This window comes from Cololabis saira, chromosome 2 (genome assembly GCF_033807715.1).
Source record: "Cololabis saira isolate AMF1-May2022 chromosome 2, fColSai1.1, whole genome shotgun sequence".
Classification (NCBI taxonomy): Eukaryota; Metazoa; Chordata; class Actinopteri; order Beloniformes; family Belonidae; genus Cololabis; species Cololabis saira.
This window is the reverse complement of record NC_084588.1, coordinates 2,689,032-2,715,704: the sequence shown is the minus strand read 5'-3', so window position 1 is coordinate 2,715,704 and position 26,673 is coordinate 2,689,032. Positions and strand designations below refer to the sequence as shown.

The 26,673-nt window shown below is 45.3% G+C and overlaps 1 protein-coding gene across 1 annotated transcript in view; it reads right to left on the bottom strand.

Moving 5' to 3' along the window:
* The window catches only part of il16 (interleukin 16), a 58,729-nt gene that overhangs the window by 9,085 nt on the left and 22,971 nt on the right, over positions 1-26,673 (bottom strand). Inside the window, exons 11-20 of the mRNA XM_061707827.1 lie at positions 25,501-25,717; positions 23,270-23,387; positions 19,274-19,406; positions 18,862-18,949; positions 18,106-18,320; positions 16,517-16,663; positions 13,397-13,490; positions 6,100-7,565; positions 5,208-5,341; positions 136-286 (exon numbers count right to left, since the gene is read on the bottom strand). Coding sequence (XP_061563811.1) covers positions 136-286; positions 5,208-5,341; positions 6,100-7,565; positions 13,397-13,490; positions 16,517-16,663; positions 18,106-18,320; positions 18,862-18,949; positions 19,274-19,406; positions 23,270-23,387; positions 25,501-25,717 — 2,763 coding nt within the window. The remainder of the gene's footprint in view (positions 1-135; positions 287-5,207; positions 5,342-6,099; positions 7,566-13,396; positions 13,491-16,516; positions 16,664-18,105; positions 18,321-18,861; positions 18,950-19,273; positions 19,407-23,269; positions 23,388-25,500; positions 25,718-26,673) is intronic.

The following is a 26,673-nucleotide window of genomic DNA, read 5'->3' as shown; positions in this document are numbered from 1 at the left end:
TACTGACTGCTTTATCAATCATGACTCCTCCTAAAATTACAGTTAAACAGCCTGAAATCTGGATTTATTCATTCTGAACCTTTGAACGTCAGGAAAAGCAGAATGCAGGAGCGTTGAAAGGGTTTTTGGTTTTACCTTCACCGACTCTTCATCCAGATCTTTAACTTCCTGGATCATCCTCTGTATCTCATGGGGAGGGAGAACAGAGGCGACGGGCGTGGGCACCCCCTCACTGTCCGACTCCACCTCTCCTCGCTCCGTCGTGTATTCCCTCAGAAAAGCCAAGCTGCGTTCAGAAACACACATGGAAATTCAGTTCAGTTTTACTTACACAGCATCCACTGTCTACAAGTTGTTTTAAACTTAATCTTAAATTTAAGATTAAGATTCCCAGAATACTCTATTTTTTTTAGATAGGATATTTGAGTTTTCTTAAGCTGTAAGCCATGATCAGCAATATTAAAATAATAAAAGGCTTGCAATATTTCAGTTGATTTGTAATGAATCCAGAATGTATGACATTTTTGTTTTTGTAATTGCATTACAGAAAATCACAATATTCTAATTTTCTGAGACAGTCCTGTAAATGATCCGTTAACTGGAGAACTAAGAGTTCTATATATTGCCACAAACCGGGCCAGTTAGTGACAAAGAGGGAGTCCACACATGGAGTACCGAATTCAAAAATGTAATTTTATTAGTAAATTATATCAATAAATCATTAAAGTAAAAATTAAATCAAAGTAAACCAAAAAAGTATACAGGGGGCTAATTTTCACTAATTATCGTCAAGGACTCAAAACCGAGTCTGATGACACCACCCACGACTCTGTATGTCAAACGATTCAAAAGTTATAGCAGAAAATAGTGACAACCAATCAGAAGAAGGGGCGGGGCTAATTCAGGCCAAAGAAAGGTCAAGGACTCAATACAGCGTCCGATGACGCCACCCACTACTCTCTATGTCAAACCATTCAAAAGTTATAACAGAAAATAGGGAGAACCAATCAGAAGAAGGGGCAGGGCTAATTCAGGCCAATGAAGCTCAAGAACTCAATACCGATTCAGGTGACACCACCCATGACTCTCTATGTCAAACCATTCAAAAGTTATAGCAGAAAATAGAGACAACCAATCAGAAGAAGGGGCGGGGCTAATTCAGGGCAATGAAGCTCAAGGACTCAATACAGCGTCCGATGACACCACCCACGACTCTCTATGTGAAACCATTCAAAAGTTATAACAGAAAATAGGAAGAACCAATCAGAAGAAGGGGCGGGGCTAATTCAGGCCAATGAAGCTCAAGGACTCAATAAAGAGTACGATGACACCACCCACAACTCTCTATGTCAAACCATTCAAAAGTTATGGCAGAGAAAAGTATTCTAGGGGGCGCTGTTGAGCCATTTTGCCACGCCCATTTATCCAAACCATGAAATATCAAATTTATCGCCAGGCCTGGCTGGCATGCCAAATTTGGTGCCTTTTGGGGAACTATCAAATATGGACCAATCAGATGAAGGGGGGGGCGCGCTTTTTGCCGTCTAGCGTCGACACGGTAACACTTTTGAAAGAGAAAAGTAATGCGCGTAGTCGCAAGATGGAGAAGCACATTTTGATGTATAACACACCTGGGTGCACGTTACGGTTCGGGCCGTATTAATTGCCGAAGGAATGGCATAAATTGCGCCAAAATTACACAATTAATTCAAAATGGCCGACTTCCTGTTCGGCCATGGCGCCAAGAGACTTTTCTTTAAGTTGCGCCATGATAGGCCATGATTGGCCCTCCCCCCTCCCTGTTTTTATGGCATTAATCACACGCACTCAACACCAGGGGCGGGAGGGGGTCCCACATCACCCGCGTTCCCTCACTGGCCTGGGACAGGTGGGTCGGGTTACCCGGGCCTGGCGGGGCCCGCCGTGCAGCCTGGAGTGCCTTCTGGCGGTGCTGGACCCCCCCGGGGAGGGGGAAACGGTGCGTGATTGTAGGTCTGTGTCGGTGAGAATGCGGTATGGAAGGGTCCTGCCATGGAGGATTTGAGCCTCCATTGGCAGGACATCAAAACTTAATAATTTATGAATATTATATTATACAAAGATGGTTATTATTATTATTATTATTATTATTATTATTATTATTATTATTAGTATTATTATTATGTATAGTATATTATATTATTATTAGTATAGGTATCTGATAGGTGAATGGATGAATGAATGGGATGCCTGGGTCTGGGGCCCTCCGTTGTCGGGCCTGCACGGGTGTCGCCTTGTTGGGGGGTTCCCTCTCTCCGGGCCCGTCTCCGGTCCCCCCCGCTGCCTCTGCGGCGGGGCGCCCCTCTGGTCTTGGGGGGCCACTTTCGTGGGGGACGGGTGCGCCTGCCCGCGTCGGCGGCCGGGGCGGCTCTGTCTCTCCGGGCAGGCTGGCCCCCTGCCGGGTGGGGGTCGTTGGCCTGAAGGGTGAGGGCCTCCTGGCCGCGTGTCCGGCCCGGACCGGGTGGCCGGGGATCGCCTGGGTCGCGGTCCGCCGTCGCGGGGTCCCTGGCTGCTTCTTCCCGCGCCGTGGGGGCCCCGCCCGCGGGCCCCCTCGGCCGCCGCCGGGGGGGGGGGGGGGCCTCGCAGGCGGTGGGTTGCCTCCCTCCTACTTCTCCCCTCTGTGGGGTTGCCGGTGGCCTGGGTTCCGGGCTCTTCCGTGTCGGCCTCTGGTCTCGCGGGTGGCGGGGTTGCTCCCCCCCCTCCCCCACTATAGATACACTTCAGGTGGAGCTTTGTTTGGTTTATTACACACACACACACACACACACACACACACACACACACACACACACACACACACACACACACACACACACAGTCACTTAGTCACATGCATATACACACACACACACACACACGCATGATCATATACATACACACACACACACATAGACATACAGACTGGCTTGTTCACCTGCATGCTGGCTCTCTAGTTTTTGGGTTTAAGTAGCGGTAGCGATAGCTTAGCTCAGACTGCGATCAGATCTCAAGATTTAGGTCGATTGCTGTTATTGTTTTGGTTGGCTCCGTGCCGGTTTCGTGCTTTGTTTGTGTTTTTTTTTTTTTGTTGCAGATTTCCAGTGCTTGACGTGTGTCTCCGTGTGTTCCTGCTTCCTGGATTGGCAGTGGATGTCGTCACCCCCCCCCCCCCCCCCAAAAAAAACAAAAAAAAAAAACACTGGGTTTGTATGTGTATATTTATGTATGTGTACGCATTTGTGTGCGTATATATATGTATATATATTAAATATAGTAATAATGCACATATATACACTTTTGGTTTCTACCGTCATGGTATCAATCAATAATATGTGTGCAGACAAGGTAGAAAAAAAGAAAAAAAAAAAAAAAAAAAAAAAAGTTGCGCCATGATACAGGTGTGTACTGATTTTCGTGCATGTACGTCAAACCGTATCGTGGGGCTTGAGGCACAAAGTTTTCTAGGGGGCGCTGTTGAGCCATTTTGCCACGCCCATTAATGCAAACCAATAAATATCAAATTTTTCGCCAGGCCTGGCTTGCGTACAAAATTTGGTGACTTTTTGGGCATGTTTAGGGGGGCAAAAAGGCCTTCCTTTTGTCAGAAGAAAAAAAGGAAAGAAAGAAAGAAAGAAAGAAAGAAAGAAAGAAAGAAAGAAAGAAAGAAAGAAAGAAAGAAAGAAAGAAAGAAAGAAAGAAAGAAAGAAAGAAAGAAAGAAAAATTCCTACAGATAGACCCTTCGCACTATAAGTGCTCGGGCCCTAAAAATTTCATACATTCTGGATTCATTACAAATCAACTGAAATATTGCAAGCCTTTTATTATTTTAATATTGCTGATCATGGTTTACAGCTTAAGAAAACTCAAATATCCTATCTCAAAAAATTAGAATAATCTGGGAATCTTAATCTTAAACTCTTAAACAGTGATGTATGCAGGAAAAAAGAATACTTAGTTCCCCATGGCCGGTGGAAACCCAGAACCAAGCCCAAGTCTGGGAGCAGCAAGAGACAGACAGCAGGGCTAGAGAGGCCCCTAATACACTGGCCCACACATGCACACAGGTGAGGCCAATTGGGCTGACGACCTGAACACAACTTCCATCCAGGAAGCAGAATGGCCAATCAGTAGGGAGGGGGGCAGGCTGTCACAGTACATACGACTGACACCTGGTTAGTTGGTGGACTACAGAGACCACTATATAGACAGGTGTAGACAGCAGACACTGAGGTGGTCAGAGGGGGGGACTACAGATCAGTGGATCATGTTGGTGTAGCCTGCAGCGTAGCTCTATAGCAGCATATCCAGGATGAAGCTCTGTTTCAGACCAGCTGCTCTAGTCTGGTCCTGTAGTTGCAGCTATGACTACGTAAGCCTGGATTATGGTTCTGCAGTACACCAACTAAGAGCCTACGCCGTTGCTGTGACGCCATTGTGAATCCTTCGGACTTCTCCAACACTCCATTTCGCCGCGGTGCAACACCCCCGGCGAGCGCTAGGGGGTCGCGATCTTTTCCTGAATGGTTTATCCGACTTTTCTGGTCACAGTGAATCAAAGAGATAAGGACAACTATTGTGCAAAAAAACAAAAACAAAAAAAATCACACATACACGAAGAAAAGAGCGCTGAAAGTTCACGACTGCTTCACTAACCGGAACCGGAAATGCGTTGCTACCAAGTGAACCAATCACAGCCCACTCGGTCTGCGTTGGTCTGCGTCGCCTCGACGCGTAGTTACAGTTTGTGGGAGGTGCGCGTCAGGCCCGGCGTGTCCTGCGGTGTGGGGTGCGTGACGCGGCGCAACCTGCGGCGTAGGCACAGCGCCGATTGGTTGCAGAACCATAATTCAGCCTTAAGCCCTAAAATATTGGAGTTTACACTAACTAGAGGCTTTACTAAACACTAACGTTTGAAGTTTTTCTTTTAAAGGTGAAGGTGGTGTCACCCTTCTGAAACCAAACTGGAAGCTGGTTCCATAGTAATTGTGCCGGATAGCAAAAGACCCGTCCTCCAACTTTACCACTAATGTGAGTTGTATTCAAAAGACAATTCAAACGTAAAACCTCCAATGTGTTGTGACAATTAAAATGTTCTTAAACATACTTAACCCATGACCCTGCAACATGAGATTCTTATTTCAGTAGAAATTATGATATCATGCAGCTGGACACCTGACTTATTTCTCACCTGACGGAGAAGCCTTTGTTGGTGGTATTCAGGCCCGATTCAGACTCCGGAGGGTTAGAAACATCTTCAGCCGAAGGGCCCGGGGGGTCACCATGGGAGGAACTGAGGAGGGAGCGCATCAACGCCCGAGAAACCTGGACACCACATCAACGCCACATCAAAACCGTTAAAACAAGGAAATGGTGAGAAAGGCATTGGGACACAGCCAGTGCAAAACCTATATGGCTTTTTGAATTCCATTAAATTCAGCTTCATTTATATACTGTATATTACAATGCAAGTTGTCTCAAGGCCTTTTCCTGAGAAACAGAACATGAGCAGAACAGGGCACTAAATGAACTCTAAAGGTCCCTGGGTTTGTTCAATTAGCAAGGCATCAACTAGTCAAGGGCCATGCTGGTGTTCCATCAGACCGCCCACAGTCCTCACTTCAGCTCTAGCAGCAATTTTTTCAAATGTGTTTTCAGTGGCACATCAGAAATAAAGATGTTTGGACAGTCTTGATCAGAATGAATGAATCACATTGGTTAGCATTATAAGTTAGCATTCGCTAAGCCAGCCCAGCTGAAACAGCAAACTTGTGCTAACTGAACTAAGGTCAGCATGTTCCAGTTGGCTTCCAGGACTGTTCACCCTGTCCATTTGCTCTCTTTTGGATTAACCAGGTTGAGTCAGTACCTGCCAAAATGGTGCTGTCCAAAGAAAAGCTTCAATTCGAGACTTAGGTGAGCATTTGTCCCATTCTTTTAGTAAAGTCTGTGGTTCACAGCTCAGAAGTTCACTGAAAATGCTAAGTAGCTAAAAGTTTTGAGACCATGGACTTCAATGTAGTCTAAATAGATGTGAATGTTTTTTGGAGACCAAAAAAAAGGTGCACTCGCAGATAGGTTACCTGGTTGCTGAAGGCGATGATCTTGCCCATCTGCTCTCCCTCCTGCTCTTTCAGGGCCGGACTCTCAGTGGATAGATCCGTTCTCAGGGGTCCAGCTGTTTCTGAACTGTTCTCTGCCTCATTTGGACCAGAGCTTTCTAATGCTGGAGTAAGCAGGACCCTGGATTCTGTAGACTCACTGATACCCTCCTTTTGTGGCTCAGACTCCTGTCTGGATGTAAAGACTTTACTGTCATCATGGACCGAAGCCAAAGAAGCAACGTTGAGCACTGACTCAAGATCCATAGGGCTGGTGTTAGAAGGTGGGTCATCTTCGGACGACCCAGGGACGGTGTTAGAGGGTGGGACATCATTGGAGGACCTAGGGACGGTGTTAGAGGGTGGGACATCATCAGAGGACCCAGGGACGGTGTTAGAAGGTGGGTCATCTTCAGAGGACCCAGGGATACTGTTAGAGGGTGGGACATCATTGGAGGACCCAGGGACGGTGTTAGAGGGTGGGGCATCATTGGAGGACCCAGGGACGGTGTTAGAGGGTGGGACATCTTCAGAGGACCCAAGGATACTGTTAGAGGGTGGGACATCATTGGAAGACCCAGGGACGGTGTTAGAGGGTGGGACATCATTGAAGGACCCAGTGACGGTGTTAGAGGGTAGGACATCATTGGAAGACCCAGTGACGGTGTTAGAGGGTGGGACATCATTGGAAGACCCAGGGGCGGTGATAGAGGGGTGTAGATTATCATCAGAGGATGACAGATGATTGGAGGACCGAAGAGTAAGAATATTTTTGTAGGACTTTGCTTCTGTTTGACAACTTTCATGAGTATCTGGGGGGAAGACGGAAGAGACAGCAGAGGCAGGTTTGGACCAGTTTGACTTTGTGTCACATTTGCCCATCCCAAGATCTCCATGTGAGGTTGGATGTGAACTGCAGAGACTCCTGGACTTTTTCTCCATGACAGGCCTTCTGGTACCTTCTTTCTCCTGAGTTTCTGAAAGAAACTCAAAGCAATGGATCTTCTGTTTGACTGCCATGCTGGATGGAACTGGCCCAGATCTGCCTCCAAAGCTCCTGCTGAAGCCTGCAGCAGACCCAAGCTCTAGGGACTTGCTTGCTTGCTTCTTCTGGTCCTGATCAACCCGTATTTTCTTTAGACTCTGGCGAAACCAGGCCGGTTTGGGGGCCACTGGGGGTGCTGTTTTTGGTCCCATGGGATTTTGAGTTACATTTTCAGTGGGTGTGGCATATCTGGCTCCCTCACTGAGCTTGGTGATGCTGTCATCTTCATAAATCATGGTCGCGGGGATGCTATGGATGCTATGTGTGGGGGTCTGGACCTCGGATAGCTCTTTAGGGGTGCTAAGTGGAAGATAAACCCAAGGATCCTGATGCTGGGATACACAAGCCTGCCTCCTCAGCACTCCTCTGGATGGTCTTGAGCAGAGTACAGCACTTGAATCACCTAATAAGACAAAAAAAGAGAGCTGATCCATCCATCCATTTTTATATACCTGGTTAATACTATCTAGGCTTACAGGTTTATATCGGAGCCTATCCCAGCTCATTACAGGCCAAAGGGATGGGGACACCCTAGACAGTTCACCAGTAAAAGACAGCTAATCTCCCATCACACATTTTCTTCATTTTCCTTCTTTTTTTAAGAGGGATATGAACGGCTGTACAAGAAAAACAGAAAAAGGCAACCATCGCAGGTCTCTAAAACTGACTCAAGACCACTGCAGTTATTTGTCCCCAAACTGTGGGGTGACAATTTAAGTGAGTAAACAGGTGTGTATGTGTATGTGCAGAGGTGGGTAGTAACGAGTTACATTTACTGCGTTACATTTACTTGAGTAACTTTTGGGAAATGTTGTACTTTTAGGAGTAGTTTTGAATCACTATACTTTTTACTTTTACTTGAGTAGATTTGTGAAGGAGAAACTGTTTCTCTTACTCCACTACATTAGGCTACGTTGAGCTGTTACTTTTCTTTTATCCCTTTTATCCACGTACGCGTCAATCTCATGACATCACTGGGTGATTCTTTGGGAAAAATGTTAGTTTTTGCATGTTTTGTCACATTTACACAGACTCAAACACACACAGAGTTTCTATGAGTTCATGTTTGTTCTAGTTCTGCTGGTTAAAAAAGAAAAGTACAAAGGCTGGAAGTTTTGTGCTACTCGTGCTTAATTTATTTTTTTATTCTGTTATTTTATTTATTTTATTATTTATTAAAGTACTTGAATTTACTTTAAGCTTATTTTAATTTAAACTATATTTTATGTTTTATTAATTTTAATTAATTTTATTATTTTATTGATTTAATTTGGCTGAAGATGATTATTTTGTACTTTTGTCTGTTTAAATGGTTGCGTTATAAAAATAAATCAGACGTTACTCAACAGTTACTCAGTACTTGAGTAGTTTTTTCACCAAGTACTTTTTTACTTTTACTCAAGTAATTATTTGGATGACTACTTTTTACTTCTACTTGAGTCATATTATTCTGAAGTAACAGTACTTTTACTTGAGTACAATTTTTGGCTACTCTACCCACCTATGTGTGTGCGTGTGTGTGTGTGTGTGTGTGTGTGTGTGTGTGTGTGTGTGTGTGCAAGGTGAAAACGAGGCTTTACCTGAACTGCACCAACAGTGGAGGAGGGAGGGCAGAACCACACCACCAGAGAGACCAGAAGCAAACAAGAAAGAAGCCCAGACCTATGCAACCAGCAGCCCCCAGGGGGGACCAGAAGAAGGAAAGAAGGAAAGAAAGAAGCCCCCCCCACATGGATGGATATTTGAAATTGATTTTTCTAAACTAATTGTATTTATGTTTTATTTTTATGTCAAATGCGAGTTCCGTTTTTCTTATGTATTAATTTGACATCTTGTATTTACTTGCTGTATTGGTCTACTGCCGCTGTTTTAAGTGCTTTATAAATAAAGTTGGTCTGTTCTGGTCTGGTAGAACTTCAGATTCATTTTTATGAGAGAAGGCGTTTGACATATATTTGTTGCATTGGTTGCTGGGCCTGTCCTTGGACTCTGTTGCTCTACAGCGCCACTATAGGAATACATTCAATAACAGATTTTTAGATATAAATTCCTGATATTCAGAGGGTGCCATACAAAGTAAATTGTTTAGACAATTATCAATAGCCATCTAATGAAACAAGCACCCCTTTTGTTGCAGGGCAACCAACAGGAGGCTCACTGGAGCACACAGAAAATAGAGGATTTAGGCTGATGGTTCTAAGAGACCAAGGGCCTCATGTACAAAACGTGCGGCATACAAAAAATTTGCATACGCCACTTTCTACGCTCATGGTTGGATGTTCAAAAGGTGACATGAACGTGAAAACTTGCGGTCCTTCACGCACACACCAAGGCTGGCGTACGCACTTTTCTGAGGTTTTGTCCGTTGGCGACACTCACTGGTGATGCAGTGAAGTGCAGAATATGAGGAAACGTGACGTCAACAATAAGTTCACGACCACATGAAGGACATGACAGTCTCCACATCACCAGATAAATTACACAAGAGTGGAGCTGCAACAATCTCACAATCAACCACATGATCTGAACAAACAACTAAAGGAGCTCAACGATGGAACCAGCAAATCCTGATGGAGCTTTGGCTCCGTTAGAGGAACCTGCTGATGATCAGATCACACCGACCTGCTGGTCCAGGACTGAGACTGGACCATCAGCTGGTTTAGTCTGGACCTGCTGGTCCAGGACTAAGACTGGACCATCAGCTGGTTTAGTCTGGACCTGCTGGTCCAGGACTAAGACTGGACCATCAGCTGGTTTAGGTACCAAGAGGATCTTCTGGATCTCTGTCCTGAACTGGACCAGCTGCTCCGGGTCAGACCAACATGATCTTTCAGCTGGAGCTGCTACAGATCGGACATCTCTGTCACCATGACGACCGTATGGGATGACTAGTCGAGATAAATGCCAGGGGCCTCATTTATAACAAAACAGGGCTTGAAAGATGCGCACGTCACCTTCTATGCAAAGATTGGGATTTAAAAAAAAAAAAAATAACGGCAAAAAATGTGTGTATCTCTACGCCAACCCTCGCGCACGAACATTTTGAAGATATGGGGAACTGGCGACGCAGGCAGTGAGGTGGTGAAATTAAGCCAGATTCATGTCATACTTTTGATGTCAGTACATATCAGACTTATAGATCCATGTACACTCAAGCCGGTGTCCTGCCGAGGTGTCCTACCTCCGCGAATCGTCCTACCCGTAGGATGAAATGATATACTTCTCTGCCGAGGTGTCCTACTAAATACTACCATACGATCCCTGTTTCTTTTATCTCAGTTTCTTTTTTTTCAAAAGCTTTTTCATGCAAATAGACGATTTAAGAGCAGGAAGTCAGAATGTGCTTCCACATAGATCCATGTGTACGACGCTTCGGCGGAAGAAAAAAACAAATCACGCTTCCACACAGGGCCGGTTCTTGAAAATGATGACTAGGGGTGCATTTCATATCAGAGGGGGTGCACATGCCTGGCACGTTATTCAACACTAAATTATGCATTTTCCCATAATTTCAAGCGGAATAATAATAGCAAAACAAGAATATTTGAAGTGTATTTCAAGTGCACTTTTGCAGCAATATCGCTGCAGAACAAAGAAAATGCTGCATTTAGTCTGGGCTACCTCACCCATCAGACAATCTAGCAACAGAAAATAAAACATAGCAACAAATGTAAATTTAACCATATATATACAGGACTGTCTCAGAAAATTAGAATATTGTGATAAAGTCCTTTATTTTCTGTAATGCAAAAATGTCATACATTCTGGATTCATTACAAATCAACTGAAATATTGCAAGCCTTTTATTATTTTAATATTGCTGATCATGCTTACAGCTTAAGAAAACTCAAATATCCTATCTCAAAAAATTAGAATATTCTGGGAATCTTAATCTTAAACTGTAAACCATAATCAGCCATATTAAAATAATAAAAAGCTTGCAATATTTCAGTTGATTTGTAATGAATCCAGAATGTATGACTTTTTTTTTTTAATTGCATTACAGAAAAATAAAGGACTTTATCACAATATTCAAATTTTCTGAGACAGTCCTGTACACTTGCTTGCGTCATTGTGCTTGAACCACTTCCGAATATCCATCGTTACTTTGTGTTAACGGAGCAGCAGAGAGCAGCGTCTTGCTGGTGCAGGAAACTGCTGGAAGCATGAGTGACGGACACTGGCTGGTTTATGGTTCCGCGTTGCACCAACGCAGAGCTTACGGCGTAAGATACGTGGAGACGCGAACGTACGGTGCGCGTCGCCGCGTATCCTACGCCGTAGGCTACATCGTTGATTTAACGCGGAACTGTAAATCAGGCTTAACGCGTGCGCATTTGTCAGTTTTCTTTTCGTCTTTTCAACTGAGCATGCAAACACATAAACTGAGGGTGCAATGCTTGCTTATGCACCCTCGTACACCCGGGCCTGTTTCCACATAGATATTGGCAGGTAGGATGATTTGACAGAAAATACCCTGTCAGATCACGCTTCCACATAGATAAATGTGGAAGCGTGATCTATGTGGAAGCGTGGTATTAACCATTAATATGTGTGCAGACAAGGTAAAAAAAATAAATAAAATACAAACAAGAAAAGAGTGTAATGACGAACTAACGCTGAATATAAACATTCACAAACCCTTACGAACATAATAAACCCACAACTATTCACAGAACACAACACAAAGCAAAGAACAACAAGACCCATAACGCAATGCGCTTAACAAAACTACAGCACTTTACTCTGTTTTCTTTTACAACTTTAATCGGAGGAAATGCCCCCAAATAAATTCTTTTTTCCAGGTCTCAACTTCTGACAGGACTGTCTCCAGCTCATAGCCGATTTGTTTTTAAATTGGTTTCACTTGTTTTTGTAAGTTCCTTGTTAGTATGAACTTTTTTTAATGGATATTTATACTCACTATCATATTCAAATTGATCTATTTGAGGGAGGAGACAGGGCGGAGTGTTGTGCTCCTGCATGTGCGCTCAATTTAATGTTGATTGTGAAAGAAAGAAAGAAAGAAAGAAAGAAAGAAAGAAAGAAAGAAAGAAAGAAAGAAAGAAAGAAAGAAAGAAAGAAAGAAAGAAAGAAAGAAAGAAAGAAAGAAAGAAAGAAACGTGCGTGGATTTGGGCGTATGCAGTTTTGAGAATGTGATTGCGTGATACGCAATATGTCCACGCAAGGATTGACGATGGAAACCGCTCACTCTTTGTTCATGAGGCCCCCAGGAGAGTTTTAGAGTCACGATCAAAGTCAAATGAGTGTTGATCTTGATCAATATGATCAGGTACTGTATCAATACTACAGGAACTGACTGCAGCATTAGTAAACCGGTTTCTAGCTTTGGTTCCACGTAGACTGGGCAGGTTTGACCTGGTGATCTGACAGTGAAGTCACAGTAAGGATGAAGTTAAGCTGGGAGGGGGCGGGGCTTGCTGGCGGGGTGTTTCCTCCCGCCCTCTTCTGGTCCTCTGTGGGCGGCTGGTGGCCTGGGTTCGGGTTCTTCCTTATCGGCTTCTGGTCTCTCGGGTGGCGGGTTGCTCCCTCCCTCCTCCACTATAGTTACAGTTCAGGTGGAGCATCATTTTGACTTTACACACACACAGCTACACAGACATACACACCTGCTCACCCACCTACACACTCACTCCACAGTTTTGGGGGACAGATAATGGCAGTAGTCTAGCTTTGATTCAGTCTCGGGGACCTGAAATGGTTGCTGTTTGTGTCTCTGCTTGTTCTCCTGTCTGTTTGTTTTCTCTCTTACAGATCTCTAAGGCTTGTGTGCTCGTTGTGCGTTTCCCTGTGTTCTTAGACTAGCAGCGGATTTCACCCTGACCCCCCCTCCCCTTCACATAAAAAAAAAGGATGAAGTTAAGCTAAGCCGCACTGGGTTCAGTGGGTATGTGGTCAGGAAGAACGTAAACTAACGAAGTGTGATCATCTGGATGAGCCAGACCACTCTCAGGCCCCCCTGACACGCCTGGACCAGCATTGAGTCTATGGGGGTCCAGTCTGCGTGTGGCGATTCATAAACAGTCACCAATGAAGATTTTGATTTCTAGAGGCACAAATCTCTAAGAGGATATCTGTTCAGTGAACGAAAGCGGAACAGACCTGGCCTCAAACAGGAAGTTCTGTCCCACGGAAACACTGACAACTGCAGCCTCAGAGCTGGACCAGCAGCTGTGCGGGTCACCTGGGAGTTGATGGCGGCGTTGTCCTACCTGCCTGAGGTGGGTGGTTGGTGGCAACAACAGTTTGTGCACGGACGAAGTCCTCTGTGCTCCCCGTCGACTGATCGGTTGCTGCTTCTTCTTCCTGTCACACAAACAGGAAGTGCTGCATCACATTTTGTTCTGCTGCATCAACCACAGAGAGGTGCAATAACCACACCTCCGCAGCAAACTCACTTCCTGCTGTCTGAAACATGTACACATTCAAACTAACATTCACATGTGTGGAAAGAGAGTAGCAGCCCGGCAACCATGGGCATCTGGACCCATCTGGAACCCTGTTGACCCAATTGGACGAATCTAGACTCATGTGGGCCATATGTGGGTTAAAACTAGGTTCCTGTGGTCCAGAGTGGGTTTGAGAGGGTCCAGTGGCATGGTCCCTTACAGTTACAGTGTCTGGGGCCCAAAATGATATGCCCATTGCACCTCTCCTCTCTCTGTTCTCTTCTTCTCCAACTCTATTAACTACTCTATTGTGTCTATACTGTGTCCCTTCTTCCCAGCAGGTGTGCCTGATCTGTGGTTCTTGTTGTCTCCTCTTTCCTGTTCTCTCAACTTCAAATTGGTCCAGGTGGATGCTGGTGTTTTTTGAGTCTGATTGGTTTAAATACCAATCTGATTGGTTTATGAGTAAATTGTCTCCCACGTGGGGTGCGCTCTTATGATTGGCTGAAACAGAGGAAGATATCTGATTGGTTGCAGATCCTTCCGTGTTTAAAAAAACGCATTTGTGGATCGAGGCACATCAGGGGAGCCTCAAAAGTCACACACAAATGCAGCGCAGCCCATAGATCACAAACCATTTGTAAAGTTATATTTGTGTGTGCACCAGAAATACATTTGTATATCTTGTCCTACGCACATATGAATTGTTCTGTGCATTTGCAAATCATCCCGTGCATTTGTGAATCTTGTCCTGTGCATTTGTGGATCAGCGTGTGCATTTGTGAATTGGTCTGTGCATTTGTGACTCTTGTCCTGTGCATTTCTGGATCGGCGTGTGCATTTGTGACTGTTCTAGCTACATAGTTTGCAGGTCAGAGCTTCAGGAGCTGCATGCTGACCTGCAGTCCCACCCTCTGATCATCCCACTGCTTCTGACCACCTCAGCGTCTGCTGTCTACATCTGCTTGTATAGTCGTCCCTGTGCTGCACTGACTGGCCATTGTATCTGTGTCTCTCCTTTCTCTGTTCTTCATTCTGTCTGTTTTCTCTTTTCCTGCTCTGCCCAGTCTGGCTTCCGGCAGGAGGGTTAGATTAGATAGTTCTTTATTCATCCCTCAGTGGGGAAATTCGCTTTGTGCAGCAGCAGTACACACAACACACACATGCAGCGAAAGAAGGATGAAAAAAATAAAAAATATATAATTACAAAATATAAACAGTATATACAGTGGAATAAAAATAAAAGTAGTGCAGTACGAGAAGAAAGAAAATGCAGGTAGGATGTGTATGAAGTAGACAGATATTGCAAATCTTGTTGTTACTGTCAGTTGCTACTGTGATCAGCCTTGTTGTACAGTCTGATGGCAACAGGGAGGAAGGACCTGATGCCTCTCAGCGACGCATCGCGGGTGACGAAGCCGGTCGCTGATGGAGCTCTCCAGGGCTCTGACAGTCTCATGAAGGGGGTGGGAGACATTCTCCATGATGGATGACGGCTTTGCCGCCATCGTCCTCTCCCCCACCACCTCCACAGGATGGAGACTGCAGCCCAGGACAGAGCCGGCTTTCCTCAACACTTTGTACAGTCTCTTCCTCTCTGCTGCTGTGATGCTGCTGCTCCAGCAGACCACACTGTAAAAGATGGCAGACGCCACCACAGAGTCATAGAAGGTCCTCAGGAGGCCGTACCTCACTCCAAAGATCCTCAGGAGGCCGTACCTCACTCCAAAGATCCTCAGGAGGCTGTACCTCACTCCAAAGGTCCTCGGGAGGCTGTACCTCTCTCCAAAGGTCCTCGGGAGGCTGTACCTCACTCCAAAGATCCTCAGGAGGCTGTACCTCACTCCAAAGGTCCTCGGGAGGCTGTACCTCACTCCAAAGGTCCTCGGGAGGCCGTACCTCACTCCAAAGGTCCTCGGGAGGCTGTACCTCACTCCAAAGGACCTCTGTCTGCGCAGCAATTGGAGTATGCTTTGGCCTTTTTTATAAAGTGCCTGTGTGCTTATGGTCCAGTCCAGTTTTTTGTTCAGGTGCACACCCAGGTACTTGTAAGAGTCCACTATCTCTATGCCCATTCCCTGGATGTTCACCGGAGAGAGGGTGACTTTGCGCCAGCGGAAGTCCGCTATCAGCTCTGGCTCTTGGTTCAGTTCTCGGTACTCCCTCTCGTCTCCGTTGTTGATTAGACCGGCAGAGTCATCCGAGAACTTCTGTAGGTGGCAGTTTGTTGTGTGGTGGGTGAAGTCGGCCGCATAGACGGTGAAGAGGAGGGGGGCCAGGACGGTCTCCTGTGGCGCTCCAGTGCTGCAGACCACCGTGTCAGACACACGGCCTCCTGTCCTCACAAACTGTGGTCTGTTGGTAAGGAAGTCCAGGACCCATGATGTCAGCTGCTGGCAGACTCCAGCATGGTACAGTTTGTCCCTCAGCAGTTCTGGCTGGATGGTGTTGAAGGCACTGGAGAAATCATAGAACATGATCCTCACAGAGCTTCCAGCCCGCTCCAGTAGGATAGGGACCTCTGCCTGAGGAAGATGACGGCATCCTCAACCCTGATGCTCGGCTGGCAGGCGAACTGCAGCCGGTCGGTGGAGGAGCTCACCAGGGGGCCCAAGAGGTGGAGGACCCGCCTCTCTAGGGTCTTTGCCAGGTGTGATAACAGGACCACTGGCTGGTAGTCGTTGAAGACGTTTGTTGAAGGGTCCCCCCTTATGAGCCTGGTCCTGCTAAAGGTTTCTTCCCTCCTAAACAGGAGTTTTTCCTTGCCACTGTTTGGCTTAAGGTTTTTCTCCCACTAGGGGAGTTTTTTACCTGCCATTGTTTATGTAATAATTGCTCGGGGGTCATGTTCTGGTCTCTGGAAAACGCCTAGAGACAACTTCTGTTGTAATAGACGCTATATAAATAAAATTGAAAATTGAAAAGGAAGGAAGTAATGAATACCTTTTTTCTGTTCTTTCTGGTTTGGACTGGATTAAGGCCGCAGGGAATGGACCGGGTGATAGCATTGGAATTGTATGGGGTGTGATAATCTTCATCTGGGTACACAGGCACTGACAGTCTGTTTTCAGACCAAAACTCCATCACCAACTAGAAGACAGTAGAAGAATCTACATAAGACATAGCAACTTCTCCTGTTGGTCCCCACCTGATGGATGACACATATAAACCTAACCCTCCCAAAACTGGATCTCAGGACGTGGAATGTCACCTCTCTCAAAGAGAAATAGCTTGAACTTGTGAATTAGGTTGAGAGGTACCTACTCGATACAGCCAAACCCAACTGTACCATCATGGGTTGTGGAACCAATCCTGGTTCCAGACTGGATTTGCTCATGATGAAAGGTATCAGGCTGGATTTGGATCACTTCTAGCTACCAGCTCTAAGCCTGTTTGTTGGGGTTTTGCCTGGTGGATGAGAGTATAAATGGATGAGGGTTGTGCCCAGCAGGTAAGGGCACAACCCTAACCCTGAAGGCATTTCCAATCTAAACCCCAGTGGTCCATGACAGAAATAATGTTCAAACAAAAGTTTTATATATAACCCCAACTTATATTATATAAGTTGGGTTTTGGTAAATTATCAATTTTATAATTGTATAATTGGAATAGGACAAAGAAAAGAGCTGAGCTGTCAGCTGATCATTACCTGGTAGTGAGTTGGATAAGATTGTGGGGAGATGCCAGACAGATCCCTAAATGTATAGTAAGTGTTTGCTGGGAATATTTGGCAGAAGAACTTGTCAGAAAGATCTTCAACTCCCACCTCCAACAAGGCGTCAACCTCATCTTGAGGGAGCTAAGGGCCACTGAGTCCAAATGGACCATGTTTCATGTCTCCGTAGTTGTGCCAGCTGACTGAAACTATAGCCGCAGAGTTGTCAGTGTCCAATAATCACCAAACCTGGTGGTGGACACCCCAGATTAGGCAGGCCGTTAAGATGAAGCAGGGGTCCTGCAGGGCTTGGTTAGTCTATCAGACTCTGGAGACACCTGACTTGCAGGCAAAACCGGGCTGCAGCCCTCGTGGTTGCTGAAACTCAAGTGAGAGAGGAATTTAGAAAGGCCATGGAAAAGGACTTTCGAGTGCACCCTAGAAGATTCTGGTAAATCAACAGATGCTATGGTGGGGAAAGCCGGGCTTCACCACCGCTGTTTATTAGGAGTGGGGTGCTGTTGACCTCTACTGGGGATGTCATCAGATGGTGGGAAGGAATACTGTGTGGATCTTCACAATCCAACCAACAAATCCTCCATTGAGGAGGCTGAGTCTATGGACTCCGAGGTGGACACATCTATAACCGAGGATGAGATTGCTTAGCTATTTAAAAGCTCTGTGGTGTAAGGCTCCAGGACTGGCTAAGTACCTCAAGATTCAGGATTTTTTTGGCTGTCTTGGGTGACACATCCTCTGTAACATGTCATGGACCACAAAATCATGTATTATGTGTATATTCCCTCCCTGTAATACTGTTCCTGGGAGCTGGATGTTGTCTGTCACCTGTCAATGCAGCAAGGGCATGCTTGCTCACCTGGGGAGTTTCAAGGCTGTGAACACAGGGCCGTGGGTCATGGAGGACTTTGCGATGGTTGTTAACGGGCACATGGTTGTGCTGGTGGCTGTTGTCACTCCATGAGCGGGTCATGGTCTTCTGGGGTTGCTGAACTCTTGACAGACTGAGACTCTGCTCCTGAAATCGTTCATCTTGCTGCCGGCTGTGGGAGGAAGACTCTGCCCGACACACTCCTTTGACAAGAGGTCAACACGTGGAGCTGTACTTTATCACACATCACTTCTTCATACAGCCAACTCTCAAAAATATATTTTTCATTGACTTTGTAAAGTGCTCACGAATATTAAAATAAATGTATACTCACTAAAACTTAAAAAGGTCACACAATTCACTAGCTAGCTGTGGATTCTGGCATTCCTTGTTTCAGATATGTCGAATGATGTCGGTACCTCCAGAGCCAAGCCCACCTTTGTAACCACTAGACCACCCCAGGTTAGCACAAGCTAAAATAGCCAACTTCTAGTAACTGAGGTAAAGTGGGTGTTTCCCAACTGACTGCTACACTTGGTACCGTGCATTTGTACATTTTTGGATTAACCCAGATTGTTTTGTGGTCTTTTTCTCCTGAATGATCTTACTAGGTCTCACAGGTTTGCATTCTTGTTGAAGGCAGCCATAACAAGAAGAGCCTCGGTGATGAAGATAAGGACAACAATTGCTGATTGCTCAACACAAACACATTACTGCTGGGCAAAGCCAGAGGACAAATCTCACCATCTATGCTCCACTGGCTTTTATCCCTTCTCAGTTTGCTGTTTTCCACTGCCTCAGCGATGGCATCATTCAGCTGTTGCTCGGAAACCTGTGGAACATGGATCATTCCAGTCCAGAGTTTAAACTTGTAGTCAGGTCAGCCAGGATAATCAAAGGTGTTCATGCTCAGGAAATTAAAGATGGCGCTCATACTTAGATGGCTTATTCAGTGTAGATTGAGGTTGACCTGCAAACTGTCTGTCCATCTATTTTTACAAACACACGCACACGCACACACACGCACACGCACACGCACACACACACACACACACACACACACACACACACACACACACACACACACACACACACACACACACACACACACACACACACAGCACTAGTCAAAGTAAGGTGAGGAAGTGGGTCATACTTTAGGATTGGGGTGTCGACTTATGATGATGTGCACTGGACCTGACATGCACTGGCTCAGAACTGAGTACACATCATTCAGCTCCATGCTGTACACCAGAGTGTCATTGATCTCCATGATCTCATCTCCACACCTGAATGGAAAGTTCAGAAGAAGGTGTCAGAAAAAAAACAAGGAAACAAAATTCCAAAAAACAGGTGTGTACATACTTGTGCCCCTGACTTCACATTAGCTAATGCAAAAGTAACAAACACAGTTATTCTGAGTCCATCGTTCTGCTCTTCCAGTCAAATATCAACATGTTTATGTATATGTATATGTAGTTTATGGTCACTAGTGAGTCGTTTCCACCAAACTTTTTTCAAATTTGTGGTTCAGAACCAAAGCACATCATCCACAGAAGGAAAAGCTGAAATCTGGAGACCGCCAAACTACACCACTTCTAGTCCTTGGCTGCTCCAAAAATCTGTGTCCATAAAAGTTATGGATGAATAAACGTGTGACAAAGGGATGCACTGACAGTCTAACATTTACTGGAAACGAATCTGACTCATGACCAGCAAGACAACAGCAATGTGCATGTATAGTTCCTTTCAATGTCCTCCTAGCTCGCTTTCTAGCTTGTGCAATCATAGCACTATTAAAGGTCCAGAATACAGGGGTGTATCTAGTTTTTAATCAACCCAGACGCACACAAAACATCTCTAATCATTGATCTTCTCACCTCTGTTTATTGATCTTCACTGGCTACTTGTGGCTGCTACAATAAAACACACGTCTCTTTCACTGGTCTACAAGGTGGTCTTGGGGTCCTGCTTATATGAACTCCATGATAAAAGTTTTCACCCCATCATGAGGACTGTGGTCTTCACAAGAACAGACTCTAGTTACCTTGTTGAAAGATGCATTTCTGGGATTGAGAAGATCCTAAAAGTATTCCTTCAACCGCCTAATGACATCCCCAGTTGAGGACAACAGCAGCTTAACCTCACTACAAACAGTGCTGGTGAAACTGTGGTTTACCCTCATGTGCCCCACAAGGTTTTGCCAGAATCTACTTTGGATTGATTGAAAGTCACCTTTCATGGTGTCTCCTAACTCCTCGCACACCCGACTTTTCGTCTCAGTAACAGCTGAAGCCACAGCTCTCTTGGTCTGCCATAACCTGTCAGCTGTCTGTGTAGAATGAGCCCTCTTCAGTCAGGTCTCACAGTTCCTTCACAACAACTGCCTGTATGATCCACATCAGTCTGGCTTCAGGCAATGCCACTCGACTGAAACTGTTCTTCCGACAGTTACTGAGTCACTACGGGCTGCCAGATCTGCTGGTCTGTCCTCAGCCCTCATACTGCTTGACCTATCTGCTGCCTTTGACACGGTCAACCACAGCATCCTCATCTCCACACTCTCAAAGCTTAGCATTCCAGGATCTGCACTCTTGTGGTTCATGTTTTACCTTGCAGGAAGATCCTATCATGGCAAAGATGAGTGTCAAGATTACATGAGTTCGCAATAGGGGTGCCACAGGGATTGGTGTTGCCCCTCTTCTCTTTTCACTATACACCATCTCACTAGGTGAAATCATCAGCTCTCATGACTTCTATCATCGCTATGCCGATGACACCCAGCTCTTCCTTTCATTCCCACCTGGCAACACTGCCGTCTCAATGCGAATATTGGCCTGTCTTTCTGATATCTCTACATTGGTGAAGGACCGCCACCTTCAAGACTGAGTCAAAGACTCAGCTTATTGTCTGTCCAGCCAGCCCTTCTTTACCTCCTCAGACAAACGTGCAGTTGGATTCACACTTGTGTCCACGTCTTCTGCTAGGAAACTTGGTGTCATATTTGACAGCAAGCTGACCTTTAAGGACCATGTTGCCTCGGTCTGATGTTGCTGATTTGCTATTTACAACATCAGGAAAATCAGACCCTACCTGACCGAACATACGGCACAGCTCTTGGTTCAGGCTCCGGTCATGTCACGCATTGACTACTGTAATTCGTTGTTGGTGGGTGTGAGAAGTGGATATTCGCCTTCTCACCACTGCATGAAGGTGTTATTGGCCGGGTTCGTGTTTGGTAACCCACTTTTTAATGTTCATTTACATTCTGTTTTCCATTGTCATTTTTGTGTTTTTTTGTTTTGTTAAACATATTTGTGTACACGCACTTCCTTCTCCTCCAGGTCAGGTTAATGGCTCCTAGCCGGAGGAGCATGCAACACACCGAGTGCAGCACCAGGTGTGGTTGGTTACCTGAACGAGAGTAGGAGGTGCAGGCCATAGTGGGTAGGGGGGTGTAGTGTTGAGATAATGGTTTTAAGGTCAATTTTAAGAAATAACAAAAGGGGAAACTTATTGGATAGTGTATATGTTGGAAATGTTCTATTTTGTTTTTCAGTTGTATTCTTGTGGGGGTCCGATAATTGGTTTATGTTAATTTAGTTTTTTGAAATCACCCTTTGTATTGGTTTGTCCTAACTGACAGCATTTAAGGTTATGGCACTATTTATTGGTGCCTGCACCCTTAAATCTAGCTCATCCAGCTGGAGGGAGCAGGAACCGTGCTAAAAGTACAAACTGGTTATTGTGTTTTTGTCTGGACTGTCTGGTTTGCAATAAAACTACTTTTTGTAAAAACCATCAAACTGCCGCACAGTTGCGAAGAATGAGCCTCCCTGCGTGCTCAGTTAAACATCTGCAGATAATCCAGAATGCAGCAGCACGTCTGGTCTTCAACCAATCCAAGAGAGCTCATGTCACTCCGCTGCTAATCTCTCTGCACTGGCCTCCAGTTGCATCGCGCATCAAGTTCAAAGCTCTGCTTCTGGCTACCAAACAATTACCCAAACCTCTCCTGCCTACCTTCACTCCTTCATCCAGAGCTACACTCCCTCTCGACAGCTCTGCTCAGCCAGTGAAAGACGCATGGTGCTTCCACCACAACGTGGCATGAAATCAGACTCTCCTCCATTGTTCCCATAGGGTGGAAGAACCAACCAAACTCTGTCCGATTTGCAGGGTCCGTGTCTACTTTTAAGAGCAAGCTAAAGACTCAGCACTTTACGGAGAATTTCTGCATTTAGTAAACTTCTCTGCTCATCAGAATGAGTTAGAAGATTTGTCCAGCTCTTTCCATGACTCAGCACTGAGAAAGCTGCATGCACTTATGACAAGATGACCATGTGATAGTGTCTTCTAAGACGTAGTTTTCTTTTATAAAGGACTGTGGTGTTGGGTGGGAAAGGAACACTTCAACAAAAAAAAAACATGTAGCACTAGCATGGCAGCATCTGTGTCCGAATGGACTCACAGTAGTCTGACCAGCACTTATGCATGCTGGACCCTCGTATGTGATTTCTTGCTTTTGTTGTTCTCTCAGAAGATGCTTTTATCGCTTTGTGTCTGCTAAATGAAAGTATTAGTAATCTCCAACTTCATCACACATTCCTTGCCACTGTTTGGCTTATGGCTTTTCTCCAACTAGGGGAGTTTTTACCTGCCATTGTTTATGTAATAATTGCTCGGGGATCATGTTCTGGGTCTCTGGAAAGTGCCTAGAGACAATTTTTGTTGTATTAGACGTTATACCAATAAAATTGAATTGAATTAGACATGTGCTTGCAGGAAAATATCTCTGATCCAAATGGTTCAGATGAGTTGTGGTCACATGATTTATGTTTACGTAATGATTTATGTGAGATAGCTGAACAGGACATTCCTGTCGGCTGACCTGAAAACCTCTTCTGCTACAAGGGGCGTTTTTTACCCTATAAAGGTTCCTGAAGACCACTTTTACAGGGCCGTTCCTGGTAATGGAGACACCTGAAAAAACAGCCCAGAACCCCTGCTAGTCGAAACACACCTTTTGAAGGAAGAGACAGCAGGACATGCCAGGAAAAAAGAACTTCAGATAATGCCAACATGACAAATAAAGTTTTAGTAAAATCTCTGTTTAATTTCTAGAGGAATTTTAAGGTGGTCTGTTACTCACTGCAGCCTGCCATCTATGTGCGCTACAGACCCAGGAGACAGGGTGTGGATGTAGATCCCAGGAGAACCATTACCAGCGGGAACACAGCACAGTCCGATACCCAAACCGACTCCGGTCTCTGGGAAGCGACACATCAAAACTTTTAACATACTTTCTATCATGAAACTATTGAAAATCACCTTTACTTTAAGGTGCCCATGCCTATTATCCCTCTCTGGACCCAGACTTTGGCTCTCCTCCATTTAAAGACCCACACATTGACACTCCTCCATCTCTGGACCCAGACTTTGGCTCTCCTCCATCTCTGGACCCAAACTTTGGCTCTCCTCCATCTCTGGACCCAAACTTTGGCTCTCCTCCATCTCTGGACCCAAACTTTGGCTCTCCTCCATCTCTGGACCCAAACTTTGGCTCTCCTCCATCTCTGGACCCAGATTTTGACCGTCCTCAATCATTGGATCCAGACTTTGGCTCTCTTCCATGTCATGACCCAGACATTGACCTTCCTCCATCTCCGGACCCTGACATTGACCCTCCTCTATCTCTGGATAAAGACTTTGGCTCTCCTCCACCTCTGGACCCACATATTGATCCTCCTCCATCTCTGACCCAGGCATTGTCCATCTTCCATCTCTGGAACAACATTGAACCTCCTTCAGCTCCTGACCTTGACTTTGACCAGTTTTAGAATTTGGACCAGGAATCTTTTCGGGACTATTCCCTATTCTCGATCTGGTCCAGTTCCTGTCTGTGACTTGAGCCGATTCCTGTTCTTGCATCTGCGCCTGACCCATGTCTGTCTGCTTGACCCCGGGGCTGACCACCAGCACAGTTTTGCTGGTGTGTTTTAAACCGGTTGGGTTTGGTTTCGGTCTATTCCTCCCACATGCTGTTAAGTATTGTAATCCAAAAATGACTTTTCAGCAAGCAGCACCCCCTTTAGTTACTGTTGCTAACTCTATCTGTTGTTTACCATTTTACAATGGTAACAAGGTTTTCACAAAAACAGACAAACACATTGAGGAACATATAAATTGACATAAATGTCATTGATGGATATGTAGAAAATCTAAAAATAGATTTACCTGGTAAATGGGTTTACAGGAACTTTATCTTACTGTCGTCATGGTTACAGACAACTTCCAGGATCAAAACATTTCATGGAATACATGAAGAGTGGAATTAGTATAACCGGTACTCCAGACACATGGAACTCCATAAAACCGATGAGTTCAGGATGTTCCAGTGTTTGTCTGTGGAGTTGAAATCGACAGATGTCTGAGTTCTGGTCCTTGAGGAACCAATACTCAACAGCCATTGGCTCGTCTGAATTCCAGGGGCGGGGCTTCCTGATAGGCTAGTTACTGCCTGCAGCTGAAGCCTTATGTCAAAGGTTTGGGTTTTTTTTTAACAGTTTTGGTATTTAGGTTCCTGTATTATTTTGAAACCCCATGTCCTTCTATGTCCTTCTGTTTAAGTTATGTCTTGACTTCCCTTATTGCCATCTATCCTGATCGCTCTTGTTTTTTGTAATTCCTACTCAGCAGCGATTTTGGTTTGTTTTTTATTCGGTATAAATAAATCAAGTTTTCTGGAACTCCTGCCTACTCGTCTATCGCATCTCGGTCCTACCCAGCCTCATCGTGACACCTTATATGTGCAGTTACAGTTCAAATTTTCATCATTGGGTTGTAGCGCCCCTGTGGAAGAAGCTGCAAAAAATACAATGCACTTCTACAGAATTATATACTGACTGAGTGCTGGGTTTCACTAATAACTTATCATTAATTGACTAGATATGGGCCAAAGAGTGTGTGTTGGCCAGGTCCACATATTTGATTAAGATGCAGCCCTAAAATGCATTGTCCAGTCAAAATGACTGACAAGTTCTCAGCAGTTGAGGTATACCAGATCTTCTGAAAACCAGTTGAATGACTTGAGATTAGTTCTTTTTACTTTTGCTATTTTTTTTTATGTCAGGAACTTCAACGTTAGAAATTGTGGTAAATATGAGGCTTTGATCTAGCTGCCTCAAAGAAACCCGACCCAGACGGAACTTTTGTTCTAGCCTTTGAAGCATCAGTATAGTTTTGTAACCCAGACACAAAAAAGGGACAGCTAATAATAACAATAATAATGAAAGTTCTGCCATCTAGCTGAGGATAAAACAAACCAAAAAAACTGCTAGAAAGTGATTCTTGTAGTGGTTCATATGCAAACCTGAGGCTCACCTTTTTGCAGGACGATGTCCATCATAATCCGGTCTCTGAGTTTCTGGCCCGGGATCAGGGTGTTGCTGGAGTTGTTCATGTGGCCGTACTCTGCTGTGGCTGTTGTGGAACCGAGGGAGCAAGACCTGTAGAGCTGGGGAACCGGCTCCAGACCACATGGGGCCCTGACACGGACACTTGTCCTCACCGCCATCGTCAGGAGACCCTTTTTTATTTGCTACAGAGAAAAAAAGTACAATCTAAGGTCTGGATCTAGCAGTTCTTCTAGTGGCCGCTAGGGTCTGGATCCAGACCTGCAGGTCCTTTACAGACCACTAGGGTCTGGATCCAGACCTGCAGGTCCTTTACTGACCACTAGGGTCTGGATCCAGACCTGCAGGTCCTTTACTGACCACTAGGGTCCAGATCCAGACCTGCAGTTCTTCTTCTGACTGCTAGGGTCCAGATCCAGAGCTCTGGTTCCTCTGCCGACCACTAGGGTCTGGATCCACCAGTGAGTTTTCCTTAAACCTCCAATTTAAAATGTCCAACTTTAACCCTTGTGCTGTCTTTGGGTCAAGGAAGGAGGAAGGGAAGAAGGAAGGAAGGAAGAATGAAAAGAAGGAAAGAAAGAAGGAAGGAAGGAGAAAAGAAGGACGGAAGGAAGGGAGAAAAGAAGGAAGGAAGGAAGGAAGGAAGGAAGGAAGGAAGGAAGGAAGGAAGGAAGGAAGGAAGGAAGGAAGGAAGGAAGGAAGGAAGGAAGGAAGGAAGGAAGGAAGGAAGGAAGGAAGGAAGGAAGGGAGGAAAGAAGGAAGAAAGGGAAGAAGGAAGGAGATAGCAGGAGGAAAGAAGGAAGGAAGGGAAAAAAAGAAGGAAGAAAGGAAGGAAGGAAGGAAGGAAGGAAGGAAGGAAGGAAGGAAGGAAGGAAGGAAGGAAGGAAGGAAGGAAGGAAGGAAGGAAGGAAGGAAGGAAGGAAGGAAGGAAGGAAGGAAGGAAGGAAGGAAGGAAGGAAGGAAGGAAGGGAAGAAGGCAGGAGAGAGCAGGAGGAAAGAAGGAACAGGAGAATGAGGTCATTTTGACCCAGAGACTGTACAGGGTTAAAGAGCATATACATGCACAGCTGCTGGTCCAGGTCGTGGCTTCAGCACTGGGTTACAGTTGTTGCAACCGAGCTACAATCACCCATGAACCCTC